General features: G+C 43.4%; 1 protein-coding gene across 1 annotated transcript in view; it reads left to right on the forward strand.

Annotated features, from left to right (window-relative positions):
* The window catches only part of MYOM3 (myomesin 3), a 252275-nt gene that overhangs the window by 211494 nt on the left and 21964 nt on the right, over positions 1-18817 (forward strand). Inside the window, exons 30-33 of the mRNA XM_069756945.1 lie at positions 6736-6823; positions 9281-9319; positions 11001-11106; positions 12728-12891. Of these exons, the coding sequence (XP_069613046.1) occupies positions 6736-6823; positions 9281-9319; positions 11001-11106; positions 12728-12891 (397 nt within the window). The remainder of the gene's footprint in view (positions 1-6735; positions 6824-9280; positions 9320-11000; positions 11107-12727; positions 12892-18817) is intronic.

The raw sequence follows: 18817 nt of genomic DNA on the forward strand, positions 1-18817 counted from the left end.
TATTTGTTTGCTATTTTTTCTGTCCAGCTTGTCTAATTGTTTTGCTGGAAGCTCTGGGACGCAAAAGGGTGTACCTCCGTGCCGTTAGTTCGGTACGGAGGGTCTTTTTGCCCCCTTTGCGTGGTTTTCTTTAGGGTTTTGTGTAGACCGCAAAGTTATCTTTCCTATCCTCGCTCTGTTAAGAAAGTCGGGCCTCACTTTGCTGAATCTATTTCATCCCTACGTTTGTCGTTTCATCTTAACTCACAGTCATTATATGTGGGGGGCTGCCTTTTACTTTGGGGTATTTCTCTGAGGCAAGGTAGGCTTATTTTCTATCTTCAGGCTAGTTAGTTTCTCAGGCTGTGCCGAGTTGCATAGGCAGAGTTAGGCGCAATCCACGGCTGCCTCTAGTGTTGTTTGTAGAGGATTAGGGATTGCGGTCTGCAGAGTTCCCACGTCTCAGAGCTTGTTCTATTATTTTGGGTTATTGTCAGATCACTGTATGAGCTCTGACCGCTATGTCCATTGTGATACTGAATTGCCTATCACAACAGTACAGGAAGCCAAAAGTGCTAATGATTCTCAATAGAGGGAAAAAAGAAGTTCTGAGACCATTTTTTTTTTCTTTGCACTGTGTTTTGCCTTTTTTTCCCCCTAGACATTTGGGTGGTTCAGGACACAGGTGTAGCAATGGACATTAAAGGTCTGTCTTCATGTGTGGATCAGCTCACGGCAAGAGTTCAAAATATTCAAGATTTTGTGGTTCAAAATTCTTTGTTAGAACCGAGAATTCCTATTCCAGATTTGTTTTTTGGAGATAGAACTAAATTTCTGAGTTTCAAAAATAATTGTAAACTATTTCTGGCTTTGAAACCTCGCTCCTCTGGTGACGCAGTTCAACAGGTTAGGATCGTCATTTCTTTTTTGCGTGGCGACCCTCAGGACTGGGCATTTTCTCTTGCGTCAGGAGATCCTGCATTAAGTAATATCGATGCGTTTTTCCTGGCGCTTGGATTACTGTACGATGAGCCTAATTCAGTGGATCAGGCAGAAAAAAATTTGCTGGCTCTTTGTCAGGCTCAGGATGAGATAGAGGTATATTGCCAGAAATTTAGAAAGTGGTCCGTGCTCACTCAATGGAATGAATCTGCGCTGGCAGCTATATTCAGAAAGGGTCTCTCTGAAGCCCTTAAGGATGTCATGGTGGGATTTCCTATGCCTGCTGGTTTGAATGAGTCTATGTCTTTGGCCATTCAGATCGGTCGACGCTTGCGTGAGCGTAAATCTGTGCACCATTTGGCGGTATTACCTGAGATTAAACCTGAGCCTATGCAGTGCGATAGGACTATGACCAGAGTTGAACAGCAAGAACACAGACGTCTGAATGGGCTGTGTTTCTACTGTGGTGATTCCACTCATGCTATCTCTGATTGTCCTAAGCGCACTAAGCGGTTCGCTAGGTCTGCCACCATTGGTACAGTACAGTCAAAATTTCTTCTGTCCGTTACCTTGATCTGCTCTTTGTCATCGTATTCTGTCATGGCGTTTGTGGATTCAGGCGCTGCCCTGAATTTGATGGACTTGGAATATGCTAAGCGTTGTGGGTTTTTCTTGGAGCCCTTGCAGTGTCCTATTCCATTGAGAGGAATTGATGCTACGCCTTTGGCCAAGAATAAGCCTCAATACTGGACCCAGCTGACCATGTGCATGGCTCCTGCACATCAGGAGGTTATTCGCTTTCTGGTGTTGCATAATCTGCATGATGTGGTCGTGTTGGGGTTGCCATGGCTACAAGCCCATAATCCAGTATTGGATTGGAAATCCATGTCGGTGTCCAGCTGGGGTTGTCAGGGGGTACATGGTGATGTTCCATTTCTGTCAATTTCATCATCCACCCCTTCTGAGGTTCCAGAGATCTTGTCTGATTACCGGGATGTATTTGATGAGCCCAAGTCTGATGCCCTACCTCCGCATAGGGATTGTGATTGTGCTATCAATTTGATTCCTGGTAGTAAATTCCCAAAAGGTCGACTGTTTAATTTATCCGTGCCTGAGCACACCGCTATGCGCAGTTATGTGAAGGAATCCCTGGAGAAGGGGCATATTCGCCCGTCATCGTCGCCATTAGGAGCAGGGTTCTTTTTTGTAGCCAAGAAGGATGGTTCGCTGAGACCTTGTATAGATTACCGCCTTCTTAATAAGATCACTGTTAAATTTCAGTACCCCTTGCCATTGTTATCTGATTTGTTTGCTCAAAATAAGGGGGCTAGTTGGTTCACCAAGATAGATCTTCGTGGTGCGTATAATCTGGTGCGAATCAGGCGAGGCGATGAATGGAAAACTGCATTTAATACGCCCGAGGGTCATTTTGAGTATCTAGTGATGCCATTCGGACTTGCCAATGCTCCATCAGTGTTTCAGTCCTTTATGCATGACATCTTCCAAGAGTACCTGGATAAATTCCTGATTGTGTAATTGGATGACATTTTGATCTTCTCGGATGATTGGGAGTCTCATGTGAAGCAGGTCAGAACGGTTTTTCAGGTCCTGCGTGCTAATTCTTTGTTTGTGAAGGGATCAAAGTGTCTCTTTGGTATGCAGAAGGTTTCATTTTTGGGGTTCATCTTTTCCCCTTCTACTATCGAGATGGATCCTGTTAAGGTCCAAGCCATCCATGATTGGACTCAGCCGACATCTCTGAAAAGTCTGCAAAAGTTCCTGGGCTTTGCTAATTTTTATCGTCGCTTCATCTGCAATTTTTCTAGTATTGCCAAACCATTGACCGATTTGACCAAGAAGGGTGCTGATTTGGTCAATTGGTCTTCTGCTGTTGTGGAAGCTTTTCAAGAGTTGAAGCGTCGTTTTTCTTCTGCCCCTGTGTTGTGTCAACCAGATGTTTCTCTTCCGTTCCAGGTCGAGGTTGATGCTTCTGAGATTGGAGCAGGGGCTGTTTTGTCGCAGAGAGGTTCTGATTGCTCAGTGATGAAACCATGCGCTTTTTTTTCCAGGAAGTTTTCGCCTGCTGAGCGAAATTATGATGTGGGCAACCGAGAGTTGCTGGCCATGAAGTGGGCATTCGAGGAGTGGCGTCATTGGCTTGAAGGAGCTAAGCATCGCATGGTGGTATTCACTGATCATAAGAACTTGACTCATCTCGAGTCTGCTAAGCGTTTGAATCCTAGACAGGCTCGTTGGTCGCTGTTTTTTGCCCGTTTTGACTTTGTGATTTCGTACCTTCCGGGCTCTAAAAATGTGAAGGCAGATGCTCTGTCTAGGAGTTTTGTGCCCGACTCTCCGGGTTTATCTGAGCCGACGGGTATCCTCAAGGAAGGAGTAATTGTGTCTGCCATCTCCCCTGATTTGCGGCGGGTGCTGCAAAAATTTCAGGCTAATAAACCAGCGGAGAAACTGTTTGTCCCTGATAGGTGGACGAATAAAGTTATCTCTGAGGTTCATTGTTCGGTGTTGGCTGGTCATCCTGGAATCTTTGGTACCAGAGAGTTAGTGGCTAGATCCTTTTGGTGGCCATCTCTGTCGCGGGATGTGCGTACTTTTGTGCAGTCCTGTGGGATTTGTGCTCGGGCTAAGCCCTGCTGTTCTCGTGCCAGTGGGTTGCATTTGCCCTTGCCGGTCCCGAAGAGGCCTTGGACACATATCTCTGTGGATTTTATTTCAGATCTTCCCGTTTCTCAAAAGATGTCAGTCATTTGTGTGGTTTGTGATCGCTTTTCTAAGATGGTCCATCTGGTACCCTTGTCTAAATTGCCTTCCTCCTCTGATTTGGTGCCATTGTTCTTCCAGCATGTGGTTCATTTGCATGGCATTCCAGAGAATATCGTTTCTGACAGAGGTTCCCAGTTTGTTTCGAGGTTTTGGCGAGCCTTTTGTGGTAGGATGGGCATTGACTTGTCTTTTCCCTCAGCTTTCCATCCTCAGACTAATAGCCAGACCGAACGAACCAATCAGACCTTGGAAACCTATCTGAGATGCTTTGTTTCTGCCGATCAGGATGACTGGGTGTCCTTTTTGCCTTTGGCTGAGTTCGCCCTTAATAATCGGGCCAGCTCGGCTACCTTGGTTTCGCCATTTTTCTGCAATTCTGGGTTCCATCCTCGTTTCTCTTCAGGACAGGTTGAGTCTTCGGACTGTCCTGGTGTGGATACTGTGGTGGACAGGTTGCAGCAGATTTGGACTCATGTAGTGGACAATTTGACCTTGTCCCAGGAGAAGGCTCAATGTTTCGCTAATCGCAGACGCCGTGTGGGTCCCCGACTTCGTGTTGGGGATCTGGTTTGGTTATCTTCTCGTCATATTCCTATGAAGGTTTCCTCTCCTAAGTTTAAACCTCGTTTCATTGGTCCGTATAGGATTTCTGAGGTTCTTAATCCTGTGTCTTTTCGTCTGACCCTCCCAGATTCTTTTTCCATACATAATGTATTCCATAGGTCATTGTTGCGGAGATACGTGGCACCTATGGTTCCATCTGTTGACCCTCCTGCCCCGGTTTTGGTGGAGGGGGAATTGGAGTATATTGTGGAGAAGATTTTGGATTCTCGTGTTTCAAGACGGAAACTCCAGTATCTGGTTAAATGGAAGGGTTATGCTCAGGAAGATAATTCCTGGGTTTTTGCCTCTGATGTCCATGCTCCCGATCTTGTTCGTGCCTTTCATGTGGCTCATCCTGGTCGGCCTGGGGGCTCTGGCGAGGGTTCGGTGACCCCTCCTCAAGGGGGGGTACTGTTGTGAATTCTGTGGCAGAGCTCCCTCCTGTGGTCACAAGTGGTACTTCGGCTGATTCTCTCTGGGAGCTTCCGTTTGTGGAGGAAAGTGGTACTGCGGCTTCTGAGTTTCCTCCCTCAGGTGATCTGGTGAGGTCGTTAGGTGCTTCTCTACTTAACTCCACCTAATGCTTTGATCCATGCTTCCTGTCAATGTTCCAGTGTTGGACTTGTTTTTCCCTGGATCATTCCTGTGGCCTGCTGCTCTGCATAGCTAAGTTCTTCTTTGCTATTTGTTTGCTATTTTTTCTGTCCAGCTTGTCTAATTGTTTTGCTGGAAGCTCTGGGACGCAAAAGGGTGTACCTCCGTGCCGTTAGTTCGGTACGGAGGGTCTTTTTGCCCCGTTTGCGTGGTTTTCTTTAGGGTTTTGTGTAGACCGCAAAGTTATCTTTCCTATCCTCGCTCTGTTAAGAAAGTCGGGCCTCACTTTGCTGAATCTATTTCATCCCTACGTTTGTCGATTCATCTTAACTCACAGTCATTATATGTGGGGGGCTGCCTTTTACTTTGGGGTATTTCTCTGAGGCAAGGTAGGCTTATTTTCTATCTTCAGGCTAGTTAGTTTCTCAGGCTGTGCCGAGTTGCATAGGCAGAGTTAGGCGCAATCCACGGCTGCCTCTAGTGTTGTTTGGAGAGGATTAGGGATTGCGGTCTGCAGAGTTCCCACGTCTCAGAGCTTGTTCTATTATTTTGGGTTATTGTCAGATCACTGTATGTGCTCTGACCGCTATGTCCATTGTGATACTGAATTGCCTATCACAACAAAAGGCCCAGCTCTCCGGCGCCCCCTTTGTCTCTCAGGTCAGTAAAGGAACTGCACCTAGAGCAACTGGCCGCCGGGGAGACTGCCCTGTTACCCACACTGGGTATTCTAAGGTTCGCAAACAGAGTAAAAGGATCAGCCCAAAATTAATTTATGATTTAATTGCCTTAAGGGCGCACTAGATAATTACAAGAAGTATACAATCACAATATATCAAGAGTTACAGTCAGAGTACAATATAACAACAATAATACAAGGCTTAAAGGTATAAAGCTGGAGGTCAATTTACCAGGTCGAAGGTCGCTTGGGGAAGCTGGGGGCGCGCAGCATTCCGCAGGTCCAAATCTTAGTTGCCGGGCAGCCCCCAGAAAGCATGTGCTTGCTCCCCTCTGGCGGGCATACCCTGTTCCTTAAGAAGTCATCATCATCATCATCTTCTTCTGTGGAGTGAGACACTTCTCCTAGTGTCTTCAGCTCTTAAAACCTGGCTGAGCCCCCCTGCCTGCAGCTGGGTGGGCTTAGCAATCTCCACCCCCCCCTGCCTCCCTGCTGATTTATTCCAATATCTAATAAATGGGATAACTCCCCTCAGGATGATCGGATCAGCACACGGGCAGTACCAGCGCCTGTGGTTTGTTCTGCCGGTCGTACTGGGATCAAACCTGGACCCATTCGGTCCCTGTGGGAGGCTGATCTCTATATCTCGGGTTTCAGGCCTCCCACCGCCACGGGAGTCGCCCTGTTAGATGCACAATTTCTTTAGGGCAAGGAGAATATTTTTTATGAGCCTCTACCTTGGACGATGCGTCTATAATTCACAATTCCATGTTAAAGACGGTTCGGCTGGGCTGCCATAATAGATGTGTATCCAGTGGCCACTTGGCATGCGTGTTTTAATTAAGCCTCCAAGCATTTCCAAGCCCCCTGGTGGCGTGGTTTCCTCATGGAGCTTTGAAATACCGTCTACAGTTTACACTGAGCTCAGCCCGTTAGCATACTAATAGGAACTTTATTCATTAGAAAAGGTTGGGGCCAAAAGCACTCGCTGCGGACCTGTGACCAGGAGACAAAATGGAGTCACGCCAATCTGGTAGTAATTCTGTTCCAAGATCGCGGCTGTTCCCTCATCACACGTAACAAGAAACCAAAAGCTATATATTGTAATGAAATGCCATCTTTGTTATTAAAATGCTATAGTTTTGTCTCAACAGTTCACAAATGAAGAGAAAGGACACTACAAAGCTGTGGTGAAGGATAGCAGGGGAGAAGATATCAGTGACTTGGACCTTACTAAGGAAGGTAAGAACATCACAACAAAGAAATTAATAATACGGTTTTATACATAAGCTTGGTGAATGCCACACAGGAATTGTCCAACAGGACAATCTTCTATTATGTAATAAATGTTCTATAAAATCTATGGCCAAATGTCCCTGATGTCCCTAGACCAGGGGTGGGCAATTAATTTTTCGAAGGAGGAACATGAAAGACTATAAATGTTCTGGAGGGCCGTACCAACCATCCGACCTTAATTCTGCTTACTAATATTGTTTCTTGTCATTTGTATTCTCATCTGTAGCAGCAAATTAACGTCATATAATTCACTGTTTTTATAAAGTTTATATAAAGCAGTAAATCATTCAGCTCCTGTTATGCAGTCCTTGTATCTTGATCAACAGATACCAATACAATATGATGCCCCCACAGTCTACACATACTCTATGATGTCCCCACATAGTATGATGTATTCGAAGAAGGAACTAATCAGCTCCGTGTTCCATCATTGATTTCATCGGTATCTAATTTCCGAGTATACAGATATCAGTGAAAGTGAGATGCCAGGTGAATAGTAACTGCGTGGCATGGGACACCACTGCATAAAGTCGTTTGGCTGTCCCAGTCCACAGACCACACCAGAACAGAGAGCATTTTTTATTCACAGAACATATTGCCAACCTTTTCAAACAGTACTGTGGTTATACCAAACATATTGATTCACTAGACACTCCTTCTGTACTTATAAAAGCCCTTCCCAGTGCAGGACTTATCGCCAAGGTCAGGCAGGGATTAGGTATCCTGCTCGGCGATAGGTGCAGAACCTATAACGGGACGATAAGGCAGACAGGGTGACATTAGATCTGTCTAGGGTCTCCACTCCCCCCTTCCCTAGTGTTTGGTTCCCTTCCCCTTATCCCTTTGTGTTGCACTTAGCCTTTCCTACACTGTGCATGACAGTAGGGACCTTTCTGGATAACCAGAAGTTTTGAAGAAATATAGAAACGATATTTCAGATATCTTGGATTAGAATCATAGACTCATAGAATGTTAAAGTTGGAAGGGACCTCCAGGGTCATTGTGTCCAACTCCCTGCTCAATGCAGGATTCACTAAACCATCCCAGACATATAATAATAATAATAATAATAATAATGATGATAATAATAATCTTTATTTTTTTTTATATAGCGCTAACATATTCTTCAGCGCTGTACAGTTTGCACACATCATCGCTGTCCCCGATGGGGCTCGCAATCTAAATTCCCTATCAGTATGTCTTTGGAATGTGGGAGGAAACCCACGCAAACAAAAAAAAATAAATAAGGATTATTATTATCATTATTATTATTATTATTATATGTCTGGGATGGTTTAGTGAATCCTGCACTGAGCAGGGAGTTGGACACAATGACCCTGGAGGTCCCTTCCAACTTTAACATTCTATGAGTCTATGATTCTAATCCAAGATATCTGAAATATCGTTTCTATATTTCTTCAAAACTTCTGGTTATCCAGAAAGGTCTCTACTGTCATGCACAGTGTAGGAAAGGCTAAGTGCAACATAAAGGGATAAGGGGAAGGGAACCAAACACTAGGGAAGGGGGGAGTGGAGACCCTAGACAGATCTAATGTCACCCTGTCTGCCTTATCGTCCCGTTATACAAACTCTTTGCAGATGTCGTCCTTGGTGGGGTTTGAACCCAGGACTCCAGCGCTGCAAGGCTGCTGTGCTATCCACTGCGCCACCGTGCTGATGTTTATCCAGCCTCTGTTTGAAGACTTCCATTGAAGGAAGGTTACGTTATCTAGGAGAGCCTTGAACAGCAAAGTTTAATTTTGATGTTTGAGTTGCATAGGATATTAAAGCCCCTTTAAACATTAGAAGGTTTGGGCAAAAGTGACCAAGTATCTAATGTGTGTATGACAGGACCTCATGACTAGGATTGGACTGTTTGTAATTAAAAGTCCAGTTTTTTTGCTCATGAGATAAGAGACTGAGATAGATGCTTTCAGATTCCTCTGTTTAAGTCCATGAAAACAAAAGGATTGGCCCTTGCTTGAGTTCTCTCTCTTCCGTCATCGCATTTGACTGCCAGCCGGCGCCCGATACAGGCAAGTTCGGCTGATTTTAGTCTAATGCATATGTGAGCCTTTAAGACAAGGACTGATGTATGTGTTGATGATCTCTTTGCGGAGATATTGTGGCACTACACATATAAAAACAACAAAAACATGGAAGTATCAAAAGTGGCTGGCTAGGTGCCTAGTAAGAGACAGACTCTTTTTGATCGTGATAGGTAAAGATGTCACTTTTTTTCCCACTGACGGGAACAAGGAAATAGTGTGAACAATTGTGTTTGAACGTTTACTTTTATTCTATATAGAAGTCAATTTAACATGATCAAATATACTGATAGATGTAAAGATGTGTATGCACTTTACATAAAATTAATGTTTATATAGGTATGTATTGTTTCAGGATTTCAAGATGTAATAAAGGAAATTTCGAGAATAAGTGGTAAGTATTCCCAAACTGGCAAATGCAAACTATTAAATTACAAAAAGGTTACACCTTTGAGATATATGATAGATTTGCAGTGACATTTTACTGCATACTGGAAAGTGTATACACAACAGGTATGCATGTCATTAAAAAGATCAGTCGTACTAATCCCCTATATTTATAGCTTGCATGAAAATAGACTGTAATGATATTTGAGACCAGAGATGCATCATGTGGACTACAGAAATAGATGAAACACAGCTTCCACCAATACCAACAAGAATCAATTCTACGTGCATTTATTGGGGTTAGCTCACAAAATAACATTTAGCACCTATTCAAAGGGTCACTGATCCATTACAGTTGGTCTTAAATCATTAGGAAAGGGTCCAACCAAGTGATATGGATTGAATGGAGCCGCGGTCACTCCTGGACTTGGAAGCTCCATAGAATATCTATGGTAATGATAGGGACACTCCACTATTTGTTAGTCGCAAGGGCATTGCATAGAACAGCCGTATGCATGTGTGGCCATTAATCCATTCAAACCCCTTCTCACTGTGGTTGTGTACTGAGGCAGGGTCGAGAGCTCAGGACCCGACGTTCTACTGGTTGTAGAAGTCTCAACTGTGATGCCCCTAGTGACCATATATTTACCACTATTGTGCGAGAAGATGATAAATATTCTTGTTTTTTTTGTGGCGGAGCCTCTTTAAAGGGAAGTTGTCACGTGAAAAAATGCTACTAACCTGCAGAAATTGGGTTAATCTGCAGATTAATAGCGTTCTGAACCTACTTGGCGCCTGCACTTAGAGCCCCTGCTGCCAGGAAGAAATTCATTTTATTCCCCCTGAAGCATATGCCGTTCAGTCACGTGCACGGCACCAGCACAGGTTCAGTCACTGCTCTGTGGATAGAGATTGGTTGCTGTCATCGGTTCTTCGACACTGACAGCAGCTCAGCATTAGATCTGAATGTCAGTCTTGCCCAGCCACCCCTCTCTATACAAATGGCTATGACTGAACCTGTGCCAGCACAACCTGTGACTAAAACCTGAATGCTGCCGGGAGGAATAAAGTAAATTTCCTCTCGGCAGTACCGGGGCTCTAACTGTAGGCACCAGGCAGTTTCAGAATGCTATTAACTTGCAGATTAACCAATTATCTGCAGGTTAATTGTTTTTTTTATGTGATAGGCTCCCTCTAACCCCTTCATGACCTTTAACGTATATTTACATCAAAGGCGGGTCCCTAACTTTGATGAGAGCTCCGATGCTGAGCCCACATCTTTTCCCGCACTTGTTGGCTGATTTAATCAGCTATCAAGTGTCTCTAACAGCCACAGGTGGAGCGGTGGTCCACCCACTGTTGTTAACCAGTGATTGACAGTGGGATTTAACACATGCCAGCTGGAAGGGCGTCACAAACACCACCCATCAGAACCCTGTCACATGATCGCGGGGCACTGATGGGTTGTGATGACAATCGGGCATCTGCAGAAAGGACGATTCTCCTATGAAAGCTGACCACGAGTTCATAAGAAATTGTCATTTATGCTATACATAGCAGTGCTGAGGCACTGCTATGTGTTGCACAGGCAATCAAGTTTGCCTTTATTACAACCATTTATTAAAAGTTATATATTTACTGTAAATGCTTGCTGTATAAACTGATTATTCTGTCTGTTGTTCTGTAAGCACTTTCTGCCTCTCCTCTAAAATGCCAAGGCACAGCTGAAGGGATTAAAATCTACAGTGATATGAAACAGTTCACGGATGTCATGAATCCAGTGTGGCACCACAAGTATGTCCTTTCTCTATTTCGGTAGGAGATGACTTACTCACTGACTTAGCATATACCAATAATATTATGTTACCTCCTAGGTGGGGAGTATGTATACCTCCCATCCAAATAGACAAGTATAAGCAAAAAAAATGTATTTTGCATCCATGATCATCCAAAACAGATCAGGGACAGAAATTTAAAGGGTTGTCTACTACTATGACAACCCCTTCTAAATCTGAATGTTTGCCCTCGTTAAAATATAAACACCTATACTCACCTTTCGTGCCTGCTCCATTCCAGTGGCATCAGTACTCATGTTCCCAGGGCTCTCGTGATGTTGTTATGTCATGCAAGCCCTGCACCCAATCAGCACCAGCTCCACTGTCCCCGCCTTGGACAAATAAAACATGGAGGAAATCAGAGAGCAGCTGTAGCACTGACTTCCTGTTGATGTCCTGCACCAAAACAGCTAATAGTTGGAGCTAATTGGGTACAGAGCTCGCGTGAAGTAACCACTTCACTTGAGCCCTGGGAAAGTGAGTGCCGCCACTGCTGGAACAGTGACAGCACAGGAGTATAGTCTTGGTGTTTTTATTTTAATGGGGCAAACATTCAGATTGAGAAAGGGTTGTCCGTGTAGTGGACAACCCCATTAACATATAGATTGTAAGTTGGTGAGCAGGGCCCTCACTGTAATGGCTGAACTTTGTCTTGCTTTGTATTGACTTTATTGTCTGCACATGTCCCAGCTTATCTGTAAAGTGCTGCAGAATATGTTAAAGGGAACCTGTCACCCCCAAAATCCAAGTTGAGCTAAGCCCACCAGCATCAGGGGCTTATCTACAGCATTCTGTAATTCTGTAGATAATCCCCCAATGTATCCTGAAAGATGAGAAAGAGATTAGATTATACTCACCTGAGGGGCGGTCCCGCTGCGGTCAGGTCCGATGGGCGTCGCGGTCTGGTCCAGTCCAGCACCTCCCATCTTCTTACGATGACGTCTTCTTTTTGTATTCACGCTGTGGCTCCGGCACAGGCGTACTTTGTCTGCCCTGTTGAGGGCAGAGCAAAGTACTGCAGTGCGCAGGCTCCGGGAAAGGTCAGAGAGGCCTGGCGCCTGCGCACTGCAGTGCTTTGCTCTGCCCTCAACAGGGCAGACAAAGTACGCCTGTGCCAGAGCCGCATTGTGAAGACAAGAAGAAGACGCCATCCTATGAAGATAGGAGGCCCCGGACAGGACCGCGACGCCCATCGGATCGGACCACCCGCCCTGGTGAGTATAATCTAACCTCTTTTTCTCATCTTTCAGGATACATTGTGGGCTTATTTACAGCAATACAGATTACTTAGCTCATCTTCGATTTTGGGGGTGACAGGTTCCCTTTAAATAAAATTATTTTTAACATAGACCAAATAAAAATGTTCGAGACTGGATATTTGGCTCCAATGATACCCAGGCTATCCACCACTGCTTTATATAGTTTGTCTATGTAAGCAGACTACAAGGATGCCATTCACAGTCACAGACTGACTAGCTGTACATGCATGTTTAGGTTTCTATATTCACTATGTAATCTATCGTGACTTAATTGCAGTTTAAATACCCGTATAAATGAAACACTGTCATTTCTATCCACAGAACAGAGAAAATGGCCAGTACAGAAAAGGATAAATCTGGCAGCACAGACAACCAAGTATGGCTTCAAATAAATAATCCTATGGACTCAGACCATGGACTATATACTCTTGAACTGTTTGATGGTAAAGACATCCATAAAAGGACCCTTGATGTCAGTGGTAAAGGTAATAAATATCAAGTCATGTTTCTGACAACCTGTATACAAAAGACATAAGAAGACATCTTCAGGGTCTGTTGCAAGACCAATCTTCAGGTGCACACTACTTCCCTGCCTCCAGGCTTCCAGCTTTCTGGGTAATGGTGCACTCCTGTAGATTGACAGTTTGGACCAGTGGCATAGCTGCGCCCTTAACCCAAACTGTGAGTTCTCCAATGCTTCAAGTAGAGACCGCTTTGCTTCTGCACCATGGGTGAAGCGCAAGGGGACAAAAACTGGCCAGAGACATCAAATCAGACACCTACACACAGCACTGGCGACCTCTAATGCAGTGGTCCCCAACCTTTCTGACCTCGAGAGCCAAATTCAGCTCTGCTAGAGGGTCGTGAGCCACATCCAGCTCCTGTCCCACCTCACAGTAGTGGCGACCAAAGCCACCATTACGGGTATAATGATAACCAATGTTTTTCTACACAAATCACCCCAAAGCAGTATACCAAGATCCAGGGGTTCCCAACAAACCCCCATTCAGCATTCTCCCATGACACACACTGGATGAGTACCCAGATCTGCTCTTCTCTGCAGGGCTACTCACAAAGTTCACCATTTTGGGATGTGTTCTTCATACCAGTTTACTAAATCTAGAATAACGCACCAAGCTGGCAGGCAGCCGCGAGCCACAATTCATGGGACTGCGAGCCACATGTGGCTCCCAAGCTACAGGTTGGGGACCCCTGCTCTAATGCATAAAGCTTCCAATTATTGTGTTCCATGCGACCAGCGACTACTGATAAGACTGCAGAAGTGACTGTTAACCTAGACAAGAAGTAGGACACAATTGAATATACAAAGAGGATTTTTAATTAGAGCCAAATTGTAAAGTTGCGTATTTTTATAAGTATTTTACAGTTTTTACTTTTTATGTTGCCTTTAATGGCAAATGGTAGCCAGGGGCATATAAAAGAAGCATTCCCATTTATTTTTTTATTCATTAAATGTGCATATAATGTAGTGTTAATGTATTAATATACTCAAATAGCCCTGCTCTCTCCAGTGTCCAGCGCCAGTCTCTTTCACCTCTGAGTGACATCACATATGCTTTCCTTGAAAAAAAAAAGGCTTTTGGCTTAAGCATAAAGCATAGAGTGAGACGGTTAGTCTTAAGAGCTGTGACATCACTGAAAAGTGAAGGAGAACGGTCCTTGACATCGAAGAGAGCAGTGGTAGGTGAACATATTAGTACAACAACATGTAACTACATTACATGCATATACTGTATATACACATTTAATGAAGAGAAAACTTAATGAGAGTGCTTCTTTAAGGCCGTCTTCACACCTAACGTATAAAAATATGGTCCGTTTTTTACGACTTAAATTATCGGCTTTTCTGCTATCTAGCCCTGTATTAAATCTAAATATATATAAATAAATATATATATGTCTCACTGACATATGTGTGTATATATATATATATATATATATATATATATATATATATATATATATATATATATATATATATATATATACCTAGTCTATGTGTAGACATTTATTTTATCTATTCTATTTTTAACCTGTCAATGTGATTTTACTGTACACCGCACTGAATTACCTGCTTTTCTATAGAACACCGCTGCGTACTTCTCGCAAGGCAGACGAGTGGTCCGTGTGTAATCCGTATTTTTCTCGCCCCATAGACTTGCATTGGCCTATTTTTGGAGGAATGCGCTGATAATCGCAGCTATTTTCTCAGCCCGTAAAATACGGCCGAGAAATATGCGGCTGATGGAAGCTGCCCCATGGAGAAACATTGGTTCGAGTGAAATGCGTTGTTTTTGCGCCTCTCATTCGTCCGTATTTCTCTCTAGTGTGACCCCGGTCTAAAATGTGTTTTTATGAGGTCTTAAGGTGCCCTTATGCCTATGTTAGTTGCCTCCCATAAGTAGGGGGGGAATGGAATAGGCCACTGCCAGACACTAATGGCAGCATATTATCTCCCATGGGAGAAAGAATCGACCACTTCCCATCAGAGCAATTTTTTGTTTTATGTGGTTTAATTTTGTTTGCCTTTTTTCCAAGAGCCGTAACTTTTTTTACTTTTCCAATGACAAACCTGTATTACCACTTGTTTTTGTTTGTTTTTGTAATGCACGAGGGCTTTAAAGAGTAACCGTCATTTTAATTTTTATTTCATAATTCAATAATCTACGAGAAAAAAATGCAACTTTGTAGAATATTTTAGCAGAAAAATCTGCTTCTTTCTCCTCCTGGATTGATCACTCATTCTCAAATTCTCAATTTAGGGGTAAAATCTGTATTCATTGATTACAGTACTGAGATAAGAGATGTCAGTAGCTCATAAGATTATATGTAGAAGGAAGAAGGGAAGAGGAGAAGCTCTGCCTCTTGCTCCCTCCTCCCCATTAAATTGGTTCTCACCAGTAGTTACTTCCATCTCCTACCTCAGTAATGGGAAAGTCTGTCTTCACTGAATACAGATTTTACTTCTGAATTGAGAATGACTGATCAATCCTAGAGGAGAAAGCAGATTTCTCTGATAAGATATACAGGTGCTTCTCACAAAATTAGAATATCATCACAAAGTTATTTTTTTTCAGTTCTTCAATACAAAAAGTGAAACTTTATTATATAGAGTCATTACAAACAGAGTGATCTATTTCAAGTGTTTATTTCTGTTAATGTTGATAATTATGGCTTACAGTCAATAACAACCCAAAGTCATTATCTCAGTAAATTAGAATAACTAAAAAAACACGTCCAAAGGTTTACTAATTGTTTAAAAAGGTCCCTTAGTCTGTTTCAGTAGGTACCACAATCATGGGGAAGACTGCTGAATTGACAGATGTCCAGAAGGCAGTCACTGACACACTCCACAAGGAGGGTAAGCCACAAAAGGTCATTGCTAAAGAAGCTGGCTGTTCAGAGTGCTGTATCCAAGCATATTAACCCCTTCATGACCTTGGGATTTTCCGTTTTTCCGTGTTCGTTTCTCGCTCCCCTCCTTCCCAAAGCCATAACTTTTTATTTTTCTAACAATATCGCCATGTGAGGGCTTATTTTTGGCGGGACGAGTTGTACTTTTGAACGACATCATTGATTTTACCATGTCATGTGCTAGAAAACAGGAAAAAAATTCCAAGTGCGGTGAAATTGCAAAAAAAATGCAGTCCCACACTTGTTTTCTGTTTGGCTTTTTTGCTAGGTTCACTAAATGCTAAAACTGACCTGATATTATGATTCTCCAGGTCACTACAAATTCATAGACACCTAACATGACAAGGTTATTTTTTATCTAAGTGGTGAAAAAAATTCCAAACTACCCGTAGCGTCTCCATTTTTCATGATCTGGGGACGGTTGAGGACTTATTTTTTGTGTGCCGAGCTGGCATTTTTAATGATACCATTACGGTGCAGATACGTTCTTTTGATCGCCCGTAATTGCATTTTAATGCAATGTCACGGCGACCAAAAAAACGTAATTATGGCTTTTCAAATTTTTTTCTCGCTGCGCTGTTTAGCGATCAGGTTAATGCTTTTTTTTACTGATAGATCGGGCGATTCTGAACACGGCGATACCAAATACGTGATTTTTTTTCTATTGATTTATTTTGAATGGGGTGAAAGGAGGGGTGATTTAAACTTTTATATTTTTTTTATTTTTTTCACAGTTTTTTTACTTTTGCCATGCTTCAATAGCCTCCATAGGAGTCTAGAAGCTGGCACAACTCGATCGGCTTTGCTACATAGCAGCGATCAATAGATCGCTACTATGCAGCAGAAATGCAGGTGTGCTATGAGCGCCGACCACAGGGTGGCGCTCACAGCTACCGGGGATCAGTAACCATAGAGGTCTTAAGGACCTCTGTGGTTACTATACAGAAGCATCGCTGACCCCCCGGGTCAGCGATGCGCTCATTTCCGGCCGCCTGGCCGGAAGCGCCGGTTAAATGCCGCTGTCAGCGTTTGACAGTGGCATTTAACTAGTTAATAGCGGCGGGTGAATCACGATTTCACCCGCCGCTATTGCGGGCACATGTCAGCTGTTCAAAACAGCTGACATGTCCCGGCTTTGATGCGGGCTCACCGCCGGAGCCTGCATCAAAGCGGGGGTTCTGACCTCAGACGTACTATCGCGTCTGAGGTCAGAAAGGGGTTAATGGAAAGTTGAGTGAACGGAAAAAGTATGGTAGAAAAAGGTGCACAAGCAATCGGGATAACCGCAGCCTTGAAAGGATTGTTAGGAAAAGGCTATTCAAAAATTTGGGGGAGAAGCAAGGAGTGGACAGCCCTGGAGTAATTACTTCAAGAACCACCAAACACAGACATATCCAGGACACGAGCTACAAGTGTCGCATTCCTTGTGTCAAGCCACTCATGACCAATAGACAACACCAGAAGCGTCCTATCAAGGTGTTGTTTTCAGATGAAAGTAAATTTTGCATTTCATTGGGAAATCAAGGTCCCAGCGTCTGGAGGAAGAGTGGAAAGGCCACAATCCAAGCTGCTTGAGGTATAGTGTGAAGTTTCCACAATCATTGATGGTTTCGGGAGCCATGTCATCTGTTGGTGTAGGTCCACTGTGTTTTATCAAGACCAAAATCAGTGCAGCCATCTACCAGGAAATTTTAGAGCAATTCATACTTCCCTTTGCCAACAATCTTTTTGGAGACGGACATTTCATTCTTCAGCAGGACTTGGCACCTGTCCACACTGCTAAAAGTACCAATACTTGGTTTAAAGGGAACCGGTCACCCCCCCCCCCCCCCCAGGCATTTGAAACTAAAAGAGCCACCTTGTGCAGCAGTAATGCTGCATTCTGACAAGGTGGCTCTTTTAGTTATTGTTGCTGTAAATGCAGAAATAATCTGTTTTGTAATTTGTCCGAAATACCTGTCTTCAGTCCTGGAGGCAGGTCATTCCCCCCGTGCTGTAGACGCCTCACAGCCATCACTCAAGTCTTCTTGGCGCCGGGTGCCGCCTCCTCAGTGCTGTTTTGAAATCTTCCGGCGCCTGCGCTCTTTTGTCATGCCTTGGGCAGGCGCAGAGAGCGCTGCCCGTCTGTCCTCATATGCAGTCTCGCTGACTGCGCCTGGGTGGCCGCCCTGCTTGTGAATCCCAGCCCCTCAGTGTCTTATGATTTATTCACACTGTGGGGCTGGGATTCCTGGGCATGCGCACTGCGACCTGGGTGAGTGGCTTAGACACGCAGTGCGCATGCCCAGGAATCCCAACCCCTCAGTGTGAATAAATCATAAGACACTGAAAGGCTGGGATTCACAAGCAGGGCGACCGCACAGGCGCAGTCAGCGAGACCAAGTATTGCGTGCATTCACTGAACATTTTAGTAGGCCAACATTTTGGATTTTTAAATAATTTTTTAAGCTGGTGTTATAAATTATTCTACTTTACGGCGATAATGACTTTTGGGTTTCCATTGGCTGTAAGACATAATCATTATTAACAGAAATAAATATTTGATACAGATCACTTTGTTTGAAATAAGTCTATATAATATACACGTTTCACTTTTTGTAATGAAGAACTGAAATAAATTAGCTTTTTGATGATATTCTAATTTTGTGAAAAGCACCTGCACAAAGTTGCTTATTTTCATGTGCACTATAGATTTATCAAATAAAAATTAAAATGACAGTTATACTTTAACCCCTTAGTGACCGAGCCAAATTTTGTAAATCTGACCAGTGTCACTTTATGTGGTAATAACTCTGCAAAGCTTCAACAAATCCCAGTGATTTTGAGATTGTTTTTCGTGACACATTATACTTTATGATAATGGTAAATTTTGTTCAACATTTTTTATGTTTATTTATAAAAAATATCAAAAATTTGAGAAAAATTTTAAAAAATTAGCAATTTTCTAAATTTGAATGATTATCCCTTTAATCCAGA

Source organism: Ranitomeya imitator, chromosome 3 (genome assembly GCF_032444005.1).
Source record: "Ranitomeya imitator isolate aRanImi1 chromosome 3, aRanImi1.pri, whole genome shotgun sequence".
NCBI classification, from domain to species: domain Eukaryota; kingdom Metazoa; phylum Chordata; class Amphibia; order Anura; family Dendrobatidae; genus Ranitomeya; species Ranitomeya imitator.